The 21,678-nt window shown below is 43.6% G+C and overlaps 1 protein-coding gene across 5 annotated transcripts in view; it reads left to right on the forward strand.

The window, feature by feature from the left end:
- The window catches only part of DNAAF9 (dynein axonemal assembly factor 9), a 173,135-nt gene extending 151,726 nt beyond the window's left edge, over nucleotides 1-21,409 (forward strand). For all 5 annotated transcript variants that reach the window (XM_070381296.1, XM_070381297.1, XM_070381298.1 and 2 more), the window contains 8 exons: nucleotides 3,311-3,446; nucleotides 5,743-5,829; nucleotides 9,850-9,956; nucleotides 10,273-10,347; nucleotides 14,672-14,877; nucleotides 16,057-16,122; nucleotides 17,355-17,448; nucleotides 18,012-21,409. In XM_070381296.1, coding sequence (XP_070237397.1) covers nucleotides 3,311-3,446; nucleotides 5,743-5,829; nucleotides 9,850-9,956; nucleotides 10,273-10,347; nucleotides 14,672-14,877; nucleotides 16,057-16,122; nucleotides 17,355-17,448; nucleotides 18,012-18,124 — 884 coding nt within the window. In that variant the 3' untranslated portion in view covers nucleotides 18,125-21,409. The remainder of the gene's footprint in view (nucleotides 1-3,310; nucleotides 3,447-5,742; nucleotides 5,830-9,849; nucleotides 9,957-10,272; nucleotides 10,348-14,671; nucleotides 14,878-16,056; nucleotides 16,123-17,354; nucleotides 17,449-18,011) is intronic.
- The last annotated feature ends 269 nt before the right edge of the window (nucleotides 21,410-21,678 follow it).

The raw sequence follows: 21,678 nt of genomic DNA on the forward strand, positions 1-21,678 counted from the left end.
AAATGTTGAAAATCTCAAAAACCTATAAATGAACTCATATTTAATAAAATATTAGGAAGCAGTAAGAGAGAAAGAGATTATCTGTACATTTTCTCAAGTGGGAGATCAGTAAATTTTAAAGCTGTTAAATCAAGTTATAAAGAGTATTTATACTCTTTAAAGGTATAAAAATATCTACTTGGAGAAACTATAAAATTATTAATATAACCAGCCAGAATGTGATAGTGGAGAAATGGGATGAATTTAAAGGTATATGAACTTCCCTGTCTCATGAGGAAAACTCAAAAGATATTGTTTAGAGGTGACAGGATAGCTATCGTAAGAACTTAAAACAGACTAAACTTACCAGAAGGAACGCAGAAAACGATGTAGAATCATACTGGTAAAGGTTTAAAAAAATGTTTTTTATGTTGAACAGAATTCAACATAAACAAGGTGATAGAACCAAAGTACCATTAAATATTAAGTGGGATGTGCTGTGCACTCAGTCATGTCCAACTTTTTGTGACCCCATGGACCGTGGCCCACCAGGCTCCTCTCTGTCCATGGAATTCTCCAGGCAAGAATACTGGAGTGGGTTGCCATTTCCTTCTCTGTAAGTGGGTTAAACACCTATCAAAAGAAAAATTATCTCAGGTTAAACCAAAAAATCAAATCTAAATTATATGATGTTGTACACAAGATCATCTAAAACTACGGATGGTGATAAAAGAATGGGCAAAGATATGACAGACGAATGCAAACAAAAAGAGGTGATGTTAATAACAGCCGAGTTGAATTTGTTATTGTTGTTCAGTTGCTAGGTCTTGTGTGACTCTTTGCTACCCGAAGGGCTGCAGCACACTAGGCACCCCTGTCCTTTACTGTCTCCTGGGGTTTGTTCAGGTTCATGTCCATTGAGTTGGTGATGCTATCTATCTCTTCCATGGCTACCCCTCCTCTAAGGGAGGCCATAATCTTAGTTTTTTGTATGTTGAAGTCTTATGCCAGCTTTTTCACTTTCTTCTTTCACGTTCATCAAGAAGTTCCTTACTTCCTCTTTGCCTTCTGCCATTAGTGTGGTATAATCTGAATATTTGAGGTTGTTGATATTTCTTCCAGGTATCTTGATTCCAGCTTGTGCTTCATCCGGCCCCTCATTTTGCATGATTTACTCTGCATATAAGTTAAATAAGCAGGGTGACAATATACAGCTGACAGTATATATATACAGGTGACAATATAGCTTTTATCTTCTTCACCCACTAATGGACACTTAGGTTGTTGGTTGTTTCTATAGCTTGGCTATTGTGAATAATGCTGCAGTGAACATGGATGTGCAAATAGCTCTTCAAGATAGTGATTTCATTTCTTTCTGATATAAGCCCAGAAGTGGAATTGTTAGATCATGTGGTGGTTTTATTTTTAATTTTTTGAGGACTCTTCATCCTATTTTTCATAGTAGCTGTACCACTATAGCGTTTACATTCCCGACAACAGGGCACAAGTTTCCCTTCTCTCCACATCCTCACCAACTTTTGTTATTTCTTGTCTTTTTGAAAAACATAGCCATTCTAACAGGTGTAAGGTGCTATCTTATTGTGGCTTTTTAAAATAACAAATTAAGCATTCAACTTAAGTTTGAAAAAGAACAAGAACTTTTTTTAAAAAAATTGAAGCTGTAAAACAGTATCTAGCCTGCTAAAGAACACTATGGAAAAAAAAATAAAAGAACACTATGGAGATTCTATTAGCAAAATCTAGACTACAAGAAATATACAAGAAGCAGTTCTTCAACAAATAAATCACAGAGAAATAAGAAGAAACTATAGATTGAAAGCAAATTATGTGATATATCAATGAAATATAATATAGGGGCTTTGGTTCCTCATTCCAAACAATTAACTCTAAGAAAATATTCCTGAGTCAGAAAAATTTTAATGTGGACTAGATATTTTATATTAAGAATTTATTGCTTAATCATTCTTTTTTTTTTTTTTCAAGATTTATGTATTTACTTATGGCTGTGCTGGGTCTCTGTTGCTGCCCATGGGCTTTCTCTAGTTGCATAGAGCAGGGGCTCCTCTTCATTGTGGTGGATGGGCTTCTCATTGCAGTGGCTTCTCTTGTTGTAAAGCACTGGCTCTAGGTGTGCTGGTTTAGTAGTTGCAGCAAGTGGGCTCAGTAATTGCAGCTTGCGAGCTCTGGAACACAGGCTCAGTAGTTGTGGTGCGTGGCCTTTGCTGCCCTGCAGCATGAGGATCTTCCTGGAGGAAGGATTGAACCTGTGTCCCTTGCACTGGCAGGCAGACTCTCAGCCACTGGACCACCAGGGAAGCCCCATTCATTTTTTTAAAGAGTCCTTATCTTATGGTAATACATACTGAAATATTTTGGATTCAATAATAGGACGTCTGTTATTAGCCTCAAAATCATCCCCTGGGGAAGGCAAGGAAAGCCGAAAAGGTGGGAGGGAGTATGATATAGAAGAAATACAATTAGACAAATGTTGGTAATTCTTGAAGCCAGGTGATGGGCACATGGGCATTCATTACACTATTTTTTTTTCTATTTTTGTATATGTTTGAAATGCTCACATTATTGTCAATAAAAATGGTTGAATCATACAAATGCAGGTGACATTATAGCAGAAGTGGTGTGTATACAATGATCATAGCCATCTAGAATAAATACGAAGAGGTATTATAATTGTGTTGGCATGCTGGGATGTGATTAAATTCTCTGATTTCCAGATTATCAGTAGTGTCATAGTGTCATGGATTTTACTTCTGTATTTTCACAGAAGTATGGGAGTGATTGTGGCCCACTCCACAGTATCTCTTTATATGGGCCACCCTTCCTTACTGTGTCACTCTGTAAATATCTTTGTTAGAACTTACCTTGTAATTGTAAGTCCATGGGTGAGCCTTCTTGACTGTGCACTCTTTAAGAATGATTAACACCTGACATATGGTTTGTGTTGGTAAATGTCTGTGTTCTGAACTGGTGAAAGTCATTGGCAGCAGTTCTAAGGAAGTTCATGGGATATGGAAAGGGCCATTTGATGAAAAAGCTCCAGGTATCAAAGTGAAACTAAGAAGACAGAGGAGGTTAGGAAGAGGGGCAGCTGCAGAGCTGAGGCCATTCACTTCCAGAGGCTGCAGAAAGAACGGAATGATGGCTGTTGTATCAGTATTGAGGGGCAGGGGTGTCTACATGAGGGGCTGCTAAAAGGGATATCAGGCGAGGGAGCCAAGGGCTCACATTTGTGCAAATCCTCAGCCCCAGTCAGAACTCTGAAGGCTGAACTGTTTTTGATTTTATCCCCCAGGCCTGGTTAGCAATGTGGTATTCACCAGTCACACTATGGAGCAGAGGCACCCTCTCCTTGTTCAGCTGCAGAGCCTCATCCGAGCTGCTAATCCTTCTGCATCCTTCATTCTTGCAGAAAATGGGATTGTCACCAGGTAAACTTAACAGTCACTTCCCTCTGTAGGACCAACCACTTTCTCAAATACAGCATTCTGTTTGTGACCCATTGGCTCTTTCCACTGTATCTAAGACCTGAGCATTTACAGAAGCCAGGTCTTGAACAAGTGCTTTTGATGCTGTATAGAAATCACCAAGAGGATTCCCACATGTCAGTATCCTGTACTGTTTTGAGATGTTTTGTTTTTGATGCATTCTCATTCTCATTCATTAAAGGATTCAAGTCAAGACTCTCTCAGTGTTCTTTATGTTAAGATATGAGAGAAGTAGCATAAAAACATAGGGAAATTATATCTTTTAATTTGTAGAGTTGGGTTCTAGTTACAACCTAAAAATAGAAAATTAGTGACTTTTTATGTAATGATACTAAGAGTTGTATACTTTTTACATAGTTTCGACCTTTGAGCATTGCAGATATTTTACATATTCAAAAGTTAGGTCAACAAGGAGGAAAAAATACAAAAAGTGAATCTATCTGTATATCAAAGTAATAACACCCATACACACACAAAATAATTCAAGTAAGTTTTGAACATAATCCTCTGTTGGAACCCGAATTCCAAACAACATCACTGAACATTAGGGAAGGGAGATTATAAATATGAAATGGAAAGGTAAGGAAAAACCCTGCAGATATTGGAGTTGAATAGGGAGACTCAATATAAATTCATTAGTTCAAAAAAATGTGTATTCCCTCTTTCCATTAAAAGGGACCAAAAATAATACCACAGTCGCAATTAATACCTTTACTGCTGCTGCTGCTAAGTCGCTTCAGTCGTGTCCAACTCTGTGCGACCCCATAGACGGCAGCCCACCAGGCTCCTCTGTCCTTGGGATTCTCCAGGCAAGAATACTGGAGTGGGTTGCCATTTCTTTCTCCAATGTATGAAAGTGAAAAGTGAAAGCGAAGTTGCTCAGTCATGCCCGACTCTTAGCAACCCCATGGACTGCAGCCCACCAGGCTCCTCCGTCCATGGGATTTTCCAGGCAAGAGTACTGGAGTGGGGTGCCATTACCTTTACCTCTAGATCTTAATTTCTAAGTACCAATCCCTACTAAAGGTATCTGGTCTCTTTGGAGAATTAGTTGATTGCAGTTTAGGCAGTGAAAGTACAATGTGAGCCTAGTGCATTTTATGCCAGAAAGGCAGGGAAGTATTCAACAATTAGTGGAGATATTTCAAAAGGATACGGAAGCTAGCTTAAGAAGCTCCCACTTAAGTTTGGGACAACTTGAGTTGTGGTATGAGAGAACTGTGATACTAATGGATATAGCACATGGAATAAAATGAGTCTATGGTGATATTAAAAAGGGAGGGGGACAGAACAGTAAAGCTCTTCTCTATAGAAGAATGTTAGCTAACAAATAAGAATTTATAGAACTGGAAAGACACCATTTTGTAACCTTTCATATAATAACTTGATTTAGGCAAGAATTATCAGTGGATGCTAAAAGTAGTGGATGACAGATTGTTGAGGAAAAGGATATTCACTTGACTGAAAGTATTTGTCACTCCATAGACTTATTTACTGCTTCCAAAGACCTTCTCAGTGAAGAGGTCTAATCTAGAAGACATGACATTGACCAAAATATTAAACTTAGCAAGACCACTAATGGAACCAAGTGGGTCGTGTGCTTCCTTCACATGACACTGTGGGAGGAACACATCACTCGGCCATTACTCTTGCCATAAGTGTTTAACTGAATCTAATCATGAGGATCAGCCAGACAAATCCAGGTTGTGAGACACAAGACAGCTGACCGTGTGCTCTTCAAAATTGTCAATTCCTTGAGAAACAAAAAGTTGGAGGTATTTTTTCCAGATTGAAGGAAAATTAAAATTATAAATTCAATGAGCGATCCTTGATTGGACCCTGAGTGCCCTGTCCCCACTAAAGGGAGAAATTTGAAAATGGATGTATAGTATTAGATCAATAGTTTCCAACTTTAACATGCATATGAACCTCTTGGGGATCTTATTAAAATGAGGGTCCTGATTTAGTAGATCTGGAGTAGTCTAGATATCCTGCATTTCCAGCAAGCTCCCAGGAGATACCAAGGCTGCTGGTCCTCCATATTAAATTCCTTAGGTGAGAATTGGTGAGAATGTGCTTGTTTCTAGAGATGCATATTAAAGTATATAAGGGTGAAATAACAAAAAAAAGTGTATATGTATGTACTTGTATGTGTATACAGGGGTGTGGAAGGGAAGGAAAATGTGCAGGTTAAGTTTGATAGTTCTGACTAACCTGGGTTTTCTGTATGTTTTTAAAGGAATGAAGACATTGAACTGATTCTCTCAGAGAACAGTTTTTCAAGTCCTCAGATGCTACGATCTCGATATTTAATGTACCCTGGCTGGCAAGTATTATCATTGAAAAATAGCTAAGATTTCTTTGTAAACTAAATGATTTGTTTATTTACAGGAAAGTAAAAGAAAAAGTGAAAATACCAGGTGTGCTCTGGGAGGGTGACGATGGCAGCTGCAATGGCCTGAAGTCCCAGTAGCTACTGGCCTTGTTAGAATCCCAGTGATCCACATCTCGGTCTCAAATTGAGACCCTTGCTGACTTAAGGAGTCATCTTGTGAGCACTAAGCACAGCAACGTCCTTTGTTTCCTCTAGCTTCTAGTAAGAGTGAGGCAGCTGGCATGGAACCAAGGAGTTACAACCCTTCTGAGTGAAAGAGTCACTCCTGAGAATAGTCAGTCCTCTGGGGTTCCCATCTGACAGATAGGTTGCCTGCTGTTGTGGCCCAGAGGATGCTCTCTTCTCTGCAGGTGGCCTCCCAGCCTAAACCTGTCCTCCCGATTCAGGGGAGCAGAGGAGAAAAGAGAGTGTGAAGTGTACTGTCGTCATATTTCCAGCATCACTTGAGCACTTACTCTGTGCTACACATTGTTCTAAGACTTTGCTCTCCAGTAAAGCAGCCACTAGCCACATGTGACTACTTAATAAAATTAAATATATATTAATAAAAATTAGGTAAAATTTAGAATTTAGTCTTTAGTCACACAAGATCCTTTTCATGTGCTTAACTATAACTAGCAGCTACTGTGGGACAGTACATTTCCTTCATCACAGAAAGTTCTGTTCACAGTGCCACTCTGAAGAGTTCAGCCTGTGTTATCTCATTAATCCTCAAACCAGGCCCCAAAGTAGATTACATTAGTTTCTTCATTTTAGAGATAAGGTAACTGAGGCAGCCAGGAGTTAAATGTCCTGTCCAAAGTCACACAGCTAGTAGATCAAAGAGTTGGGTTTCAGATTCAGGTTGTGTGGCTTCAGAGCCTGTGCTCTTTTTTTTTTTTTAAGTGTAATAGATTTACAAAGTTATGTTAATTTCTGCTGTACAGCAGAGCCTGTACTCTTATCTGCCATGTTGTACTTGTCCCTGTATGGAAAGGATAACTAGTTTTGCTGTGTTGAAGGTTCAAGGCAAGCCAAAATCGATCCCTCATGTTGGTCTGAATCATCTCTATAATCCTTACTCATTTCTCTCAGCCATCTCTTTATTATCCTTACCCCTCAGCCATGAGTACTGTTTTTTAAAATAGTACAGTCAGTACTATTTTATTTTAAAACACAGGTCGATATGTAAAATTGAAGATTTTCATGCTTATTCTTAAAAGGAACCTCTGGTTTGAGTCACATCATAATTAAATAGTGGGTAAGTAGATCATTCCTTATGCCAAAACAAGACAGTAATATCTTAGCTAAAAAAAAAAAAAAGAGAGAGCTTCTGGGGTGAAACTTCTCTAGAGTGGCTGCAGCTGCTGACCTTTGTGCTGCCAAAACTAGGCCTCTGGGCCTAGTCCTGAGACGTCTGCCATCTCTTCTTGGTGCCTCAGGAAGTGCACGCGCTTTTTGTGTGTGTGTGTGTGTGTGTGTGTGCGTGTGCGTGCGCGCGTTAGTCAGTCGTGTCCGAGTCTTTGCAACCCCTGGTGGACTGTAACCCACCAGGTTTCTCTGTCCATGGAATTCTCCAAGCAAGAACACTGGAGTGGGCTGCCATGCCCTTCTCCAAGCATTCAGATAAATTATTCTTTTATCAAGATCACCATCATCAGACTTCTGTGCATCCCTATACATAACTCCCCTCTGTCCTTGGATGAGGGCCATCACCTCAGAGTGAACAGGCTTTATTAGCTGTAGGATGTACTCAGCTTTGTGATGTGCAGAGTCTCAGCCATTCCTCTCTCACAGCCCTCTGTTGTCATTGACCCCACACCTACCTCCCCTGGTAGAACAGCTTGTTCCTAGTCTGGAAGGAAACCTTGTACTCTTCCCTTGGCCCCTCCAAATTCTCCTAAGGATGCAACTCTGAACATGGAAGCCTGAGAAGCCCATGGTCTCCAGATAACAGTCTTCAAAAACTGTTATACCACCACCTTGCTTTTAAGAAATAGCAAAAAAGTGAGCTACTTTCAACAGTATAAAATTCAAAACTGCAGTGCAATTTTGAAACGAAGACTAATCAGAAAATACAGTAGACTAGAGGAAAGTGTTTGCATCAGATGTGACAAAAGGTTAATATAGTATTTGGGAGGCTTGTTTAGATTTTAAAGAACAGTTGTTGTTGTCATTGTTCAGTCACTCAGTCATGTCCAACTCTTTGTGACCCCATGGACTACAGCATGCCAGGCTTCCCTGTCCTTCACTATCTCCTGGAGCTAGATCAAACTCCTGTCCATTGAGTCAGTGATGCCATCCAACCATCTCATCCTCTGTCATCCCCTTCCTGTCCTGCCTTCAATCTTTCCCAGCATCAGGGTCTTTTCCAATGAGTTGGCTCTTCGCATCAGGTGGCCGAAGTACTGAAACTTCAGCTTCAGCATCGATCCTTATAATGAATATTCAGGATTTATTTCCTTTAGGATTGACTGATTTGATCTTTCTGTCCAAGGATCTCTCAAGAGTCTTCTGCAACACCACAGCTCAAAACCATCAATTCTTCAATGCTCAGTGTTCTTTATGGTCCAACTCTCATACGCATACATGACTATTGGAAAAACCATCGCTTGACTAGACGGACCTTTGTTGACAAAGTAATGTCTCTGCTTTTTAATACGCAGTCTAGGTTTATCATAGCTTTTCTTCCAAGGAGTAAGCGTCTTTTAATTTTGTAGCTGCAGTCACCATCTGCAGTGATTTTAGAGCTCAAGAAAATAAGGTCTTTCACTGTTTCCATTGTTAACCCATCTATTTGCCTTGAAGTGATGAGACTGGATGCCATGATCTTAGTTTTTTGAATGTTGAGTTTAAAGCCAGCTTTTTCACCCTACTCTTTCACCTTCATCAAGAGGCTCTTTCGTCCCTCTTTGCTTTCTGCCATAAGGGTGGTGTCGTATGCATATCTGAGGTTATTGATATTTCTCCTGGCAATCTTGATTCCAGCTTGTGCTTCATCCAGCGTGCATCTCTCGTGATGTCCTCTGCATATAAGTTAAATAAGCAGGGTGACAATATTCAGCCTTGATGTACTCTTTCCCAATTTTGAACTAGTCCGTTGTTCCATGTCTGGCTGTAACTGTTGCTTCTTGACCTACATACAGGTTTTGCAGGAGGCAGGTAAGGTGGTCTGATAGTCCCATCTCTAAGAATTTTCCACAGTTTTGTAATTCACACAGTCAAAAGCTTTAGCATAGTCAATGAAGCAGAAGTAGATGTGTTTCTGGAATTCTCTTGCTTTTTCTATGATCCAGTGGATATTGGCTATTTGATTTCTGGTTCCTCTGCCTTTTCTAAATCCAGCTTGAATATCTGGAAGTTCTCAGTTCATATACTGTTGAAGCCTCGCTTGGAGAATTTTGAGCATTACTTTACTAGCATGTGAAATGAGTGCAATTGTGCGGTAGTTTGAGCATTCTTTGGCATTGCCCTTCTTCGGAATTGGGATGAAAACTAACCTTTTCTAGTCCTGTGGCCACTGCTGAATTTTTCATATTTGCTGGCATATTGAGTACAACACTTTCATAGCATCATCCTTTAGGATTTGAAATAGCTCAACTGGAATTGGCATAGTGGGAGCCCAGAAGAAAGTGGGAGGGGATCCTGAGTAAGAGCCAAAGGGTATGAGGAGGGACCCCTAATCCCAGCTGGGATACTTGAAAGCTTCAAAAGTAGAAGAGGTCTTTGACTTGAAGAAATTGCTAGTCCAAAGAAATTGCTAGTCCGCTCTTCCTTCTCTGAAGGGGCAAACATGCTTTCCAATTCACAATGAAAGAGACATAAATGCTTTCAAATAGGTGTTTTGTACACAAAATGGCATATGAGAAAGGGAGAGTTCAAATACGATAATACATTGTTCTATCGAATGTAGTATATAATAACACTCAAAGCCCCAATTACTTATATTTATAATTTTTTAAACCTTTTAAGGTATGAAGGTAAATTTGATGCTGGATCAGTCTTTCCATTGATGGTTCAGATCTGTGTATGGTTTGGTCGTCCCTTGGAGAAGACTCGCTTTGTGGCCAAGTGTAAAGGTAAGCCTTGACTGGAACATGTCCCAGCACTGGTAAAAGAGTGCCCCAGAGTTGTCCCCACTTCCTGGCACCATTTTGATATTCAGTGTGCTGTCTCTTCTCACCATTTGGGTCTGAAAGGAGGCAGAGGAATTTGAGGACCCAGGCATCCCATCCCCTGAGGACAGTGGCAGAGCCACTGGGGGAGGAACTGGTATGAGTACCTGTGAACCCTAGAGGAGGCGCCTTTCCTAGTGCCTAACCCTCCCAGCTGTGCTGCCCTGGCCTTGGTCTCTGCCCCCAGATAAGTAACAGCCCTGTCCTATTCCTCCACCAGCAATTCAGTCCTCCATCAAGCCGAGTCCATTCTCTGGAAACATCTACCACATCCTGGGCAAAGTGAAGTTCTCAGGTAACTGGGGGTTTGAATTTGGGAGCTCTGCACTGTGGAATGATCACATCTCATAATGTGATTTCATAGCCTCCGCTGATGCTTAGCAGACCACTGATGTCTCTTGTTGTTCAGTTGCTGAATTGTGTCTGACTCTTTTCGATTTCATGAACTACATAGCCTGCTAGGCTCCTCTGTCCTCCATTATCTCCTGGAGTTTGCTCAAATTCATGTCCATTCAATTAATGACACTATCTAACCATCTCTTCCTCTGCCACTCCTTCTCCTTTTGCCTTCAATCTTTCCCAGCATCGGAGTCTTTTCCAGTGAGTCAGCTCTTTACATCAGGTGGCCAAAGTATTGGAGTTTCTGCTTCAGCATCAGTCGTTCCAGTGTATATTCAGGGTTGATTTCCTTTAGGATTAACTGGTTTCATCTCCTTGCCGTCTATGGTACTCTCAAAGAGTCTATCACTCCTTCCATTTTTTTCCCCTTCTATTTGCCATGAAGTGATGGGACTGGATGCTATGGTCTTAGTTTTTTTAATGTTGAGTTTCAAGCCAGCTTTTTCACTCTGTTCTTTCATCTTCATCAAGAGCCTCTTTAGTTCCTCTTCACTTTCTGCTATTAGAGTGGTATCATCTGCATATCTGAGCTTGTTGATATTTCTCCTAGCAATCTTTCCAGCTTGTGATTCATCCAGCCTGGCATTTTGCATGATTTACTCTGCAAAGTAAATAAATAAATAAGCAAGGTGACAATATACAGCCTTGACATACTCCTTTCCCAATTGTGAACCAGTCCGTTGTCTCATGTCTGGTTCTACCTGTTGCTTCTTTTTTTTTTTTTTTTTTAATTTATTTATTTTAATTGGAGGTACCTGTTGCTTCTTGACCCACATACAGGTTTCTCAGGATACAGGTAAGGTGGTCTGTATTTCATCTCTGTAAGAATTTTCCAGTTTGTTGTGAACCACACAGAAGCTTTAGCATAGTCAGTGAAGCAGAAGTCCGTTTTACTAGAACTCCCTTACTTTTCCATGAGCCAACAAGTGTTGGCAATTTGAGCTCTGGTTCCTGTCTCTTCGAAACTCAGCTTGTACATCTGAATGTTCTCGGTTCACATACTGCTGAAGCCTAGCTTGAAAGATTTTGAGCATAACCTTACTAGCATGTGAAATGAGAGCAGTTGTATGGTAGTTTGAACATTCTTTGGCATTGCCCTTTTTTGATATTGGAATGAAAACTGACCTTTTCCAGTCCTGTGGCCACAGCTAAGTTTTCCAGATTTGCTGACATATTGATTACGGTACTTTAAAAGCGTCATCTTTCAGAATTTTAAATAGCTCAGCTGGAATTCTGTCTCCTTTTTTAGCTTTGTTTGTAGTAATGCTTCCTACAGCCCATTTGACCTCATACTCCACGATATCCAACTCTAGGTGAGTGACCACACCATCATGGCTATCCAGGTCATTTTTTTATATAGTTCTTCTGTGTATTCTTGGCACCTTTTCTTAATCTCTTCTGCTTTTTCCAGGTCCTTACCATTTCTTTCCTTTGTCATGACCATTCTTGCATGAAGTGTTCCCTTGATATCTCCAGTTTTCTTGAAGAGATCTCTAATTTTTCCCATTCTGTTGTTTTCCTCTGTTTCTTTGCATTGTTCATTTAAGAAGGCCTTCTTATCTCCCCTGGTATTCTCTGAAACTCTGCGTTCAGTTGGGTATATCTTTCCCTTTCTCTCTTGCCTTTCACTTCTCTTTTTTTCTCAGTTATTTGTAAAGCCTCCTCAGACAACCACTCTGCCTTCTTGCATTTCTTTTTCTTTGGGGTGGTTTTGGTCATTGCCTCCTGTACATTGTAACAAATCTGCATCCATAGTTCTTCAGGCATTCTGTCTACCAGTTCTAATCCCTTAAATCTATTTGTCACTTCCACTGTATAGTCATAAGGGATTTGATTTAGGTCATATCTAAATTGCCTAGTGGTTTCTCCCTACTTTCTTCAATGTAGCCTGAATTTTGCAATAAGGAGCTGATGATCTGAGCCACAGTCAGCTCCAGGTCTTGTTTTTGCTGACTCTATAGAGCTTCTTCATCTTTGGCTGCAAAGAATATATCAGTCTGATTTCAGTGTTGACTGCCTGGTTATGTCCATGTGTAGAGTCGTCTCTGGGGTTATTGGAAAAGGGAGTTTGCTATGATCAGCTTGTTCTCTTGACAAAACTCTATTAGCCTTTTCCCTGCTTCATTTTTTACTCCAAGGTCATACTTCCCTGTTATTCCAGGTATCTCTTGACTTCCTACTTTTGCATTCCAATCCCTTGTGATGAAAAGGACATCTTTTTTTGGTGTTAATTCTTCAATGTGCTATAGGTATTCAATGTGCTGTAGGCTTCACTGAGTTATGCAAGCCCAATCGCCATGACAAGGCAATGATCCATCAAGATGCCTCTTAGACTCTCTCAAAAAACAAAAAAAAAACCCTCCCCTCTGGATCTTACACCATCAGGCTCCTCCAGTCTTCCCTTTCATTCAGGATACCAATCTTTCTTCAGGCCCTTCTGCTCTGCAGTGGAAGATCTGTTTTCCTGCCCCTGCATGCACCTGCTCAGGGCCTCTCCTCACAGCTCCTTGACTTCCTTGTTCTAGAGACTTTAACACCGCACCCCTCTTGAGCCATCCATGGCTTCCTCATAGCCCTGTCACCAGGAGCTACCCCAATGCTGAGCTCTCTGGCTCTGGATCTGTTTCTGGTAGAGTCTTCAAGCCCTCTACTTTGCTTCTCCTCCCCTTCAGCAGACCTGTTTAACAGCCTTTGACCACTGGAGCCCTTGCAACCTGAAGTCAGTCAGTCCTGGACTGGGGTTCAGGGAAGTTGTCAAAACAAGGAGCTAGTCAACTCAACATTGGAAAAGGTGAGAATGCTCCAGAGAAAAGGAGCATTTGCTGTGGATCTGAGGCAAAAAGGGCATATTTCAGGAACCAAAAAGAGTTTACTGTGGCTGGGGCCTAGGGGAGGATATAAGGGAGTGTGTCTGGTTACAGTGTCTTTGGTAGTTACAACAGAAAACTCCAGCTCAACTAGCAGGTGTTAGCTACACAGCAAGAAGTCAGGAGGTCTGGCAGTGTAGCAGGACCACTAAAGACCCAGGTGATACATGGCTTTTGTGTGCTTCCATTCTTAGTGTCAGCTTTTCCTCAGGTTTCCACCCCTCACGGTTGCCAGGTAGTGCTAGAGGCTAGGCATCACATCCAGACAGAACACCCAGCTGATGGAAGAGGCTGGCTATTCCTGTGAGTGGCTCTATCAGTTCCTCAGCACTTCTGTCATTGGCCAAGGTCAAGTTGACATTGACCATGGGAAATTCATATTGGGGGAAGAGGATGCTGGGCAGGCAACCAGGAATGTCTGCAGCAGGAACCACTGAGAGTTGTAAGCATGGAATCATCTGAGTTCAGATAGGAAAATTAGGTGACAGAGTCTGTATAAAAGAATCTCTCATGGTCCTTAACCTTTGGCTTAGTTTATGTTATTGAATCAGAAACTTCGGCCCCTCTCTGTAAGCCCCTTACTCAAGCCCTATTCACTCAGGCTTCAACAGACAGCCCCCAACCTGCCTCAGTGGTCTTCATGCCTTCATCTTCCGTCTGCCCTATCATCGTCTCATTTTCTTCCTTATTTAGACCAACTGTTGACCCCTTTCTTGTTCAAGGTGTAAACCTCTCTTTGTTTTAGAGTTCTTATCATGCCTTTTTGGGGACCATTACCCTTTTCTCGTGTCTCCAGTAAATCTTAGCCCCCAGCTCCTCGGCCTATAAACCCAGTCACCTCTTTCCTTTCACCATGTGACCCTCCTCTAGCACTTGTACTGTTGAGCATGCCCTCTTGCCTTGGCCTCTCAGGCCTTGGCTGAAACCCACCCTCTTTACCTGTACCAAGGCGGCTTTCCTTGCTTCTCCTCAACTATCTCTTCCATAGGAGTGACCTGAGCCATCCCCTTCTTCTAATGACTATGTAGGTTTCTCCCATTCAGGGTCCCACAGTCTTTCAAATGCCACAGATGCAGAGTCAGACTCTTCTCCTCCCTCCTGCAAACTTTTTCTTCCTCTTGTAATCCCCTTCTGGGTTAGTGGTGTCCACCTGATCACCCAATCAACTGAGCTAGAAACTTACATAGTTCCTCCCTTTCTTACTTCATCCTTTCTAATTTGCTGCCAGTCACATCAGTTTTCCCTCCAGCATGTCTTGGGAATCTGTCCCCAACCCAGCTGCACTACCACAGTCTTACTGTGACCTTAACCTTTAGGGGCAGGGTCTCGGGGACTAAAGTGTTCTCCTTACAGACTCTGAGAGGATGATGGAGGTCTGCCACAACACTCTGGCCAACTCCTTGAGTATCGTGCCAGTTTTGGAAGGACCCACACCACCCCCTGACTCCAGAACCTCACCTCAAAGCAGCAGCGGGCAGCAGGAATGCTACCTCGTGTTCATAGGCTGCTCTCTGAAGGAAGAAAGTGTCAAGGACTGGCTGCGGCAGTCGGCTAAGCAGGTGATTTCGAAGCCCAAACAGATCTGGTACCAATATCACCAGACACTTAGGGGTTGCTACTGGCTCTGAGGCAGAAGCCACCCCCGCTCCCAACCCTCTCCCTGCTTTCTCACCACTGGTTCACCTGTCACAGGCTCAGCCAGCATTTTCAGGGACTCTGAGAGTGGGAGGGAGCCCCTAAAGCAAACTCTAGGCAGAATTGTTTCATTGACTATCCTGTGAGCCCGGGTTCTGAAAGCCATTTCCCATTTCTACTTCCCATGGCAGACTGGAGTTACTTATTAGGTGGCTTAACCAGGACCTAGGTGAAACCTAGTTGTTTTGTATGGACCCTGGATGAGCTTAGTGTACTAAACTCAAAATGTCTTCTTAGCTGAACCTAGTTCATAGCCTCTCCTGTGTTCTGAGCCCAGCATCTCCTGTACTTTGGTTCTCTCTCTAGAATGGAGATACAAAAAGATATGCTTAGAGCCCTTTGCAAACCAAGACTCCAAGCATAGACAGCAGAGGCCCCAGGGAGAGGTATGGGGAAGAGGAGGCTTGCCTGTAGATATGAACAAGCATCATTAGTTCGGTACTACAAAGGAAAAAATCTGAACTGGAGTTAAAATCATCTAATATGCTACAAGCTTCAGGTGCTAAGCCTCTGCACATGGTCTGAGGTTTAGCTTATCCTAGAACTCTGGAAATAAAGTTGGCTGCAGCCCAGGTCTCCTGCACATGCCAGGTTGGGACCTGTCTTTTATACTAAGGTGGGAAGGCTGCCTGCAGACTGTGTCTTTCTCAGACTCAGTGGCTGTTATTGTTGTCTAGTCACTGGGAAAAACTCTTACATGGTATTGGACTATAACACCTCCAGTCCTTTTGTCTACATGTCTGTCACTGGTGGGATGATTTAGGATTGAGAATCTTCAAAGAGGCAGAAACATACCTATTTACAAAAACATCAGTCTGATTCTGCCACTTGTTACCCCCTGGCATGTAGGACTCTGTGGGGGGAAATTGGTACTCTCCAGGGGCTGACAGGCAGGGTATTACATCCAGGCCATGACAGTGCTTGTGCTTCCCCCTCTGCTGGCATCTAAGTCACGTAACCAGCCCCCCAGCTCTGACCCTCACCCTTCCATGTACTCCATCAGTTCGGTTGGGACCTAACCCCGCCTTTACTTCTCTGCACAGAAGCCTCAGAGGAAAGCCCTGAAGACCAGGGGGATGCTGACCCAGCAGGAGATCAGGAACATTCATGTGAGTACTCTGTCTTGGAGGCCTAAGTCCCCTCAGTGTCCCAAGGCGGTTCTTGCACAGCTCTGTCCTTTAGGATTCCTGAGTGAGGTGGCTGTTACTGGGACATGCTGGAGGTCCTGCTTCTCTCAGTCTGCAGAGGGAAGCTGGGTAAAGAGAAACCTCCACTCAGCTGGCCTTGCAGCCTCAGCGAGAAGGACAGGTGACCCCTGGTGTTGATGTGGTCATGAGATTGAGGAAAACCCAGTGCCTGTGGGAGGAACAGATGACATGGAGCTCTGTTTTATCATCCTGTTCAAGCAGCTGCAGAAGTCTTTTCCCCCTACCTTTCCTCTGTCCTAGATATAAACCAGCAAGTGCCCAGGTAAAAACTGTCTAGATCCTGAAGTTGCTCATGGGCAGGTCGTGGAATCCTGAGGCCAGAGCAAAAGGCTCCTTGAGGAACCCGCTCAGACTCCAGGCTGACTCCCAGGCTCTGCCCTAGTCTGCATCCGCACTGAAGCCTTTTCCTGATGGGCTTGGGGGCAAAGGCCAAAAGGACCAGAGAGTCCAGGTGTCTGCATGAGCTGTGTCACCAGTCCCAGTGATGGGCAGGCGGGCAGGACTCTGGACCTCCAGGAGCCCCTGCTGTGGACTTGAGAAAGATCTCTTAATTCCAAAGCCTGGGCAACTCTGCATGTTCCTGGTGAGGAGACCGAGGGCACTTCAGAAGGCAGGCAGTGTTGCTTCCCCAGATGTAGACCTTAAACAAGGATTTGAGTGAAGGTAGTTTATTTGGGAAGTGATTCTGTAAGCTACCAACAGGAAAGTGGGAAAGTAAGAGAGAGAAGAGAAGGGTGTATTGTCAAACCAGTACCACTGTGGGCATCTGGGGCTTAATCCCATTAGGAATTCCAGAGTTCCTCCCTGAGAGGTGGGAGAGCCTTCATTCATTGTTTGATGGCTGCTTGGGGATGGTGTGATGGTGTTAATTCCCTGGCATATCTTTTTTTGGCTGCACTGGGTCTCATGGGCTTTTTGTTGAGGTGCACAAGCTTCTCGTTGTGATGTATGGGCTTAGTTGCCCTGTGGCATGTGGGATCTTCATTCCTCAACCAGGGATCAAACCATACCCCCAGTGGCAGCGCAGAGTCTTAACCACTGGACTGCCAGGGAAATCCCTGTTTTTGTTTTTAATGAATGAGTGAATTATAGGAAATGGTCAGCTTAATTCTAACAAGACTCTCTTCGTACAGGTGAAACGCCACCTGGACCCCCTGCCTGCAGGCTACTTTTATAATGGCACCCAGTTTGTCAACTTCTTTGGTGACAAGACTGATTTTCACCCACGTATCCTTGGAATCTGATGCACAGAGGCTGCGGGGGTGTGAAAGCCTAGCTGTAAAGAGGGTGTCTGCTAGAGCCATCACAGCCCAGCCTTTGGTGCAGGGTGGGTTCGGGAATACACAGCAAGCCACAGAGACTGACTTTTCATTTTGTCCTTTTACAGTCATTAAAATTACATTTCTCCTTCATTCAGTGATAGCTGAGGTTACTCTGTGGGTTGTAGTTTAAATGCAGCTGTGGTAACATCCTGTGGTCATCAGGGAGTCATAATTTACAAGCTGGAGACTGGGTCTGATTATAGTAGTTAATCTGTGAAAAAGGTGGATGGGGTGCTGCTGTGTTTGGTGAAAGTGGAAGGGCTCATTCCTAGGAGCTAGGAAGGGCCCTGTGTCAGTCTCTGTCACACTGTCACATTCTTTGTAGTTGTGGTGCTGCCAGTATATAAAAAAGCCAGTCAGGTACCTTCTGTACAGGCTGAGCACTCACTCAGCCTGTACAGATTCCTCTGGCCTGGGCAGCTCCCTTGGCCCCCAGGCTCAGAGCTTTCTTCCTTAATGAGGTGCCAGTCATGGACCAGTTCATGAATGACTACGTGGAAGAAGCCAACCGGGAAATTGAGAAGTATAACCGTGAGTTGGAGCAGCAGGAGTATCACGACCTCTTTGAGCAGAAGCCCTAGAGGAAGAAGACCTTGGAGATGGACATTGAAAAACGGGATGTCTTAACTTCAGCTCTTCCAAAGGCCTCTCCCTAGAGGGCTGTCTTTGTTCTCCTTGGCCTTTGTGTGCTGCTTGAGTGCATGTTGTCTTTATTCTCTATACAGCGCTGAAGAGCATCACCTGCACCACTGATACTTGGCAGCGGGGTGAGGGTGGGGGGGTCCTCATGGAGGATGAGCAGAGAGACACTTCCCTTCGTTTGCAGCTGGCAGTCCAGGACCTCTGGGTCTCTGATAACAGTATTTTCTTTGGGCTGTTGCAGCACTGTGTGAGGGTGGGGAGAAGCATTTGGATTGCACAGAGTAGCTGTTGATACACAAAGAATCCTGGCTGTCCAAACTGTGGTCATGGCTGCGGGGCCTGGGCCACCACAGGCCTCAGGCTTCAGACACTGCCCCAGGAGAGCCTTTCTCCCCAGTGGAATGCCTGCCTCCCTGGTTCAGCCCCTTCCATTGAAGGTTCGGTCCCTGTTGACCCTGTGCCCAGTCCTGGAGGACGCAGCACAAGCCCTGGCCAATCCCAACCATCAGAGCCAGCAGCTTGGACTGAGATCAGTAGTTTCTTCTAAAATGAGGGGATTTCCCTTATGGACTAAACTGAGGAGAAAGACTTGTTGCTTTCCAAAAGTGTGGCTTTTGAATTGACACAAGCAGCCCGCCTTGGGATCGGTTTTGAGCTCTGCTCATGTCATCAGTCTGGTTTGCCTAATAATTCTGGGATGAGAAAAACTGCTGCTCAGGCCTTGCTGGCAGTGTCTTGCCTCACTGTTAAGGGCAGTGTCCTTCAACTGCATAGTCTTAGGCCCAGGGTTCTGATCGCTTATGGGACATCTTCACTTAAAGGGCATTCAGTCTTTGGCACCCATACCTCCCCTCAGTCTTGCCAGGGAAAGCCTGGTTTTCAGCCCAACCTTTAGGCAACTCATGTCCCCAGGCATCATTGCTGGCCTTGGACTAGTTTGGCTCCTGAGAACCAGGAATTTCAGAGCCTTCCAATATCGAAGTTAGAATTCCTTCTAGTAGCTTTTTTCCAGCTGAACTAAAAAGCAGAGGGGAATTTCAAGTGTATCCCATGCCTGACTTCCAGAATTAGTACAGGGAAGAGAGAGGTCACTTATGTGATGTCTGTTAGGACTTCAGCGCCTCAGCTGCCTAGATTGTAAATGATTTCTGAATTTCACTTTTTTTTTTTTTTTTTGCATGCCTTAGAAAGGAGCACATAGGCAAAACCAGCAAAGTTTTTAGTAACGTAGAGGGGTTTTTTAGAAAGGGCCCTGGCACAGAAGAGAGAGAAAAACGATGGAGCACATGTGATCTGTCACACAGAGGCCTGCATGCAAGTAGTAAAGCACTTGTTAAGGGCTTGTTAGTAAAATGTACTTAATGTTAGAAAAAAATTTGCATTTGAAGCCAAATGAACAATACTCCAAATACCATTTAATAAGAACTCTTGCATGAAGAAAGGCTTCTGAAAAGACCCATGTGTTCCAGTCCCAGCTCCAAAGCTGCTGGTGACAAAGGCCCACATGTGGAGCCCCAGTCTAGGAGCCCTTCACTTCTAGCTGGCCAGAGGCTGGGGTCCACAGTAGGCCTTCCTCTGCTTCAGAATCAATAACCAAGATCTTAAGTGCAATTGATGAGATAAGCAATGAGTTACTGTAGCTTCCTTTAGCTCTACCGAGCTCTTTTTAAAAACTCAAACTTGAGCAGCCTGGTGGGGGGAGCGGGGTGGGGAGGTTTGGGGTGGGGGAACAACAGGCCATCTGCCTCAGGTAGATTGCTGTGAACATTTAAATGAATGCTCTCTTTCTTGGAGCTTGAGCCATTTCCTGGCTGCTACACAAAAGAGTTTTTAAAGAGAGGTCGGAAGCCCACCCATAAAAGTGGGTCTTAAACACTGTGTGGGGCTATACCTCCTGGTGGTCTTGGTTTCTGACCATTGTCCATAGAAATGCTCTCTCACCAACTTGCCCCACTGTCCCAATTCCTCTCCTGTTAGAGGGGAAACTGTGATTACCTCAACTTGAATATGAAACTGTGATTGAAAAAAGTCAAAAGGTTAAGTTTCAAAGCCAAAAAGGCAAAACTGGCTGAGGCTTCCATAGATACTCCTCAGCCTACTTGGGAGTATGAAGGGCACACTGGCGAAAGGGCATTCCTTGGGGCACACTGGCTGTGCCCTGGTAAATAGGCACACTGTGGTGCACTGTGTGAGCTCCTTGAGAACTGAGACTGGAAGGGTGCTTCCTCCCCACACTGCTCCTTCTGGAACCTTTGGGGCCTCTGGGTTTTTAATGTGAAGTTTAATATCCACTTGATGCTTCTGGGCACTCCAGGTGGAGGTGTGGTATCTTAGGCTGTCTCTAGAGGAAGGGTCTTGACACTGTGTTTGACATTTTGACCTTAGAAGTGGATACCAGGGATCCAGCAGAGACATTGGTTCCCAGGGACAGACAAAGTTCTCCAGGAGCTTAATGCTTTTTGCCAACTTTCCTATTAGCAGCTTCAGTTTTATATCACCCCGAGTGAGTGTGATAATGTTGAAGTCGCTGAAGTTATAGGTTATTTTACATTTTGATGTGGGATTTTTCTTTTTTTTTTTTGATTGGAAAGAGGAGGCAGATATTGGAGAAAAGGGATCACCCTAGGAAGGGGCCACTGGCAAGGAGTGGCATTGGCCCCACAGAGCCCTGGGGGCTCTGACCTGAGGCCTAGACACTAGGCCCTGTGGGTCACAAAAAGTACCCTCCTAAATTCTATTAGGATTTTGAAAACTTTTGCACAGTAATAAGCTCTGGGTTTGCTCTTCAGGCTTCTCAAAAGGGAAAAGTTAAAGACTATAAGCTATTAAGTATTCCAGCCATGTTGCTGACCTAGATGGATAGTTGTACCTCAAAAAGTAGGTGAGAAATGGCTTCCTCAGCGTCCCAGGTTGTCAAATACTAATGACAGAAGAGCTCACTTAGGTGCCAAAATTGACGTTTATACTAGTTTTTCAGTGCTGTAATATTTGTAACTTAAATTTTAAAACTATTTACAAACACTACTGTAACTTCAGTGAAACAATTGTGTGATTGAAGCTTTTTGCTTATTATAGTATTTATTACACTACTTCAGTAAATATATAAGAGTAGCTTTCAATTTATTTTTATATTATTTTCATGTTTTTACTTGCAGTTGTGTATGTGAATTTACCTTGTTAACTGAGATGTAATGCTAAGGACCAATAAACTGTCACTGAACAAGCAGGGCCTCCAGTAGTTGCCTGTTGCTATGGTCCCAAAGTGTTCTTGGGGATTGAAGAGGTGGCCTGGGATTGGGGACCTCTCTGCAGCTTCCCTGGGAACGCCTCTTTGTTGGGGCTGTTGCAGGAGGGGTCCTGGGGACTTGACTCCCCTCCCCGGAGCTCTGAGCCACTGCTGCCATGAATACAATTCATAAGAGGCCACTTTGGCCTGGGGTGGGTACTCTCTGAGAGTTCCAGATCCCAAGGAGGACCTCGAGAAGCCAGCTTG

This window comes from Bos mutus, chromosome 13 (genome assembly GCF_027580195.1).
Source record: "Bos mutus isolate GX-2022 chromosome 13, NWIPB_WYAK_1.1, whole genome shotgun sequence".
In the NCBI taxonomy this organism is placed as follows: domain Eukaryota; kingdom Metazoa; phylum Chordata; class Mammalia; order Artiodactyla; family Bovidae; genus Bos; species Bos mutus.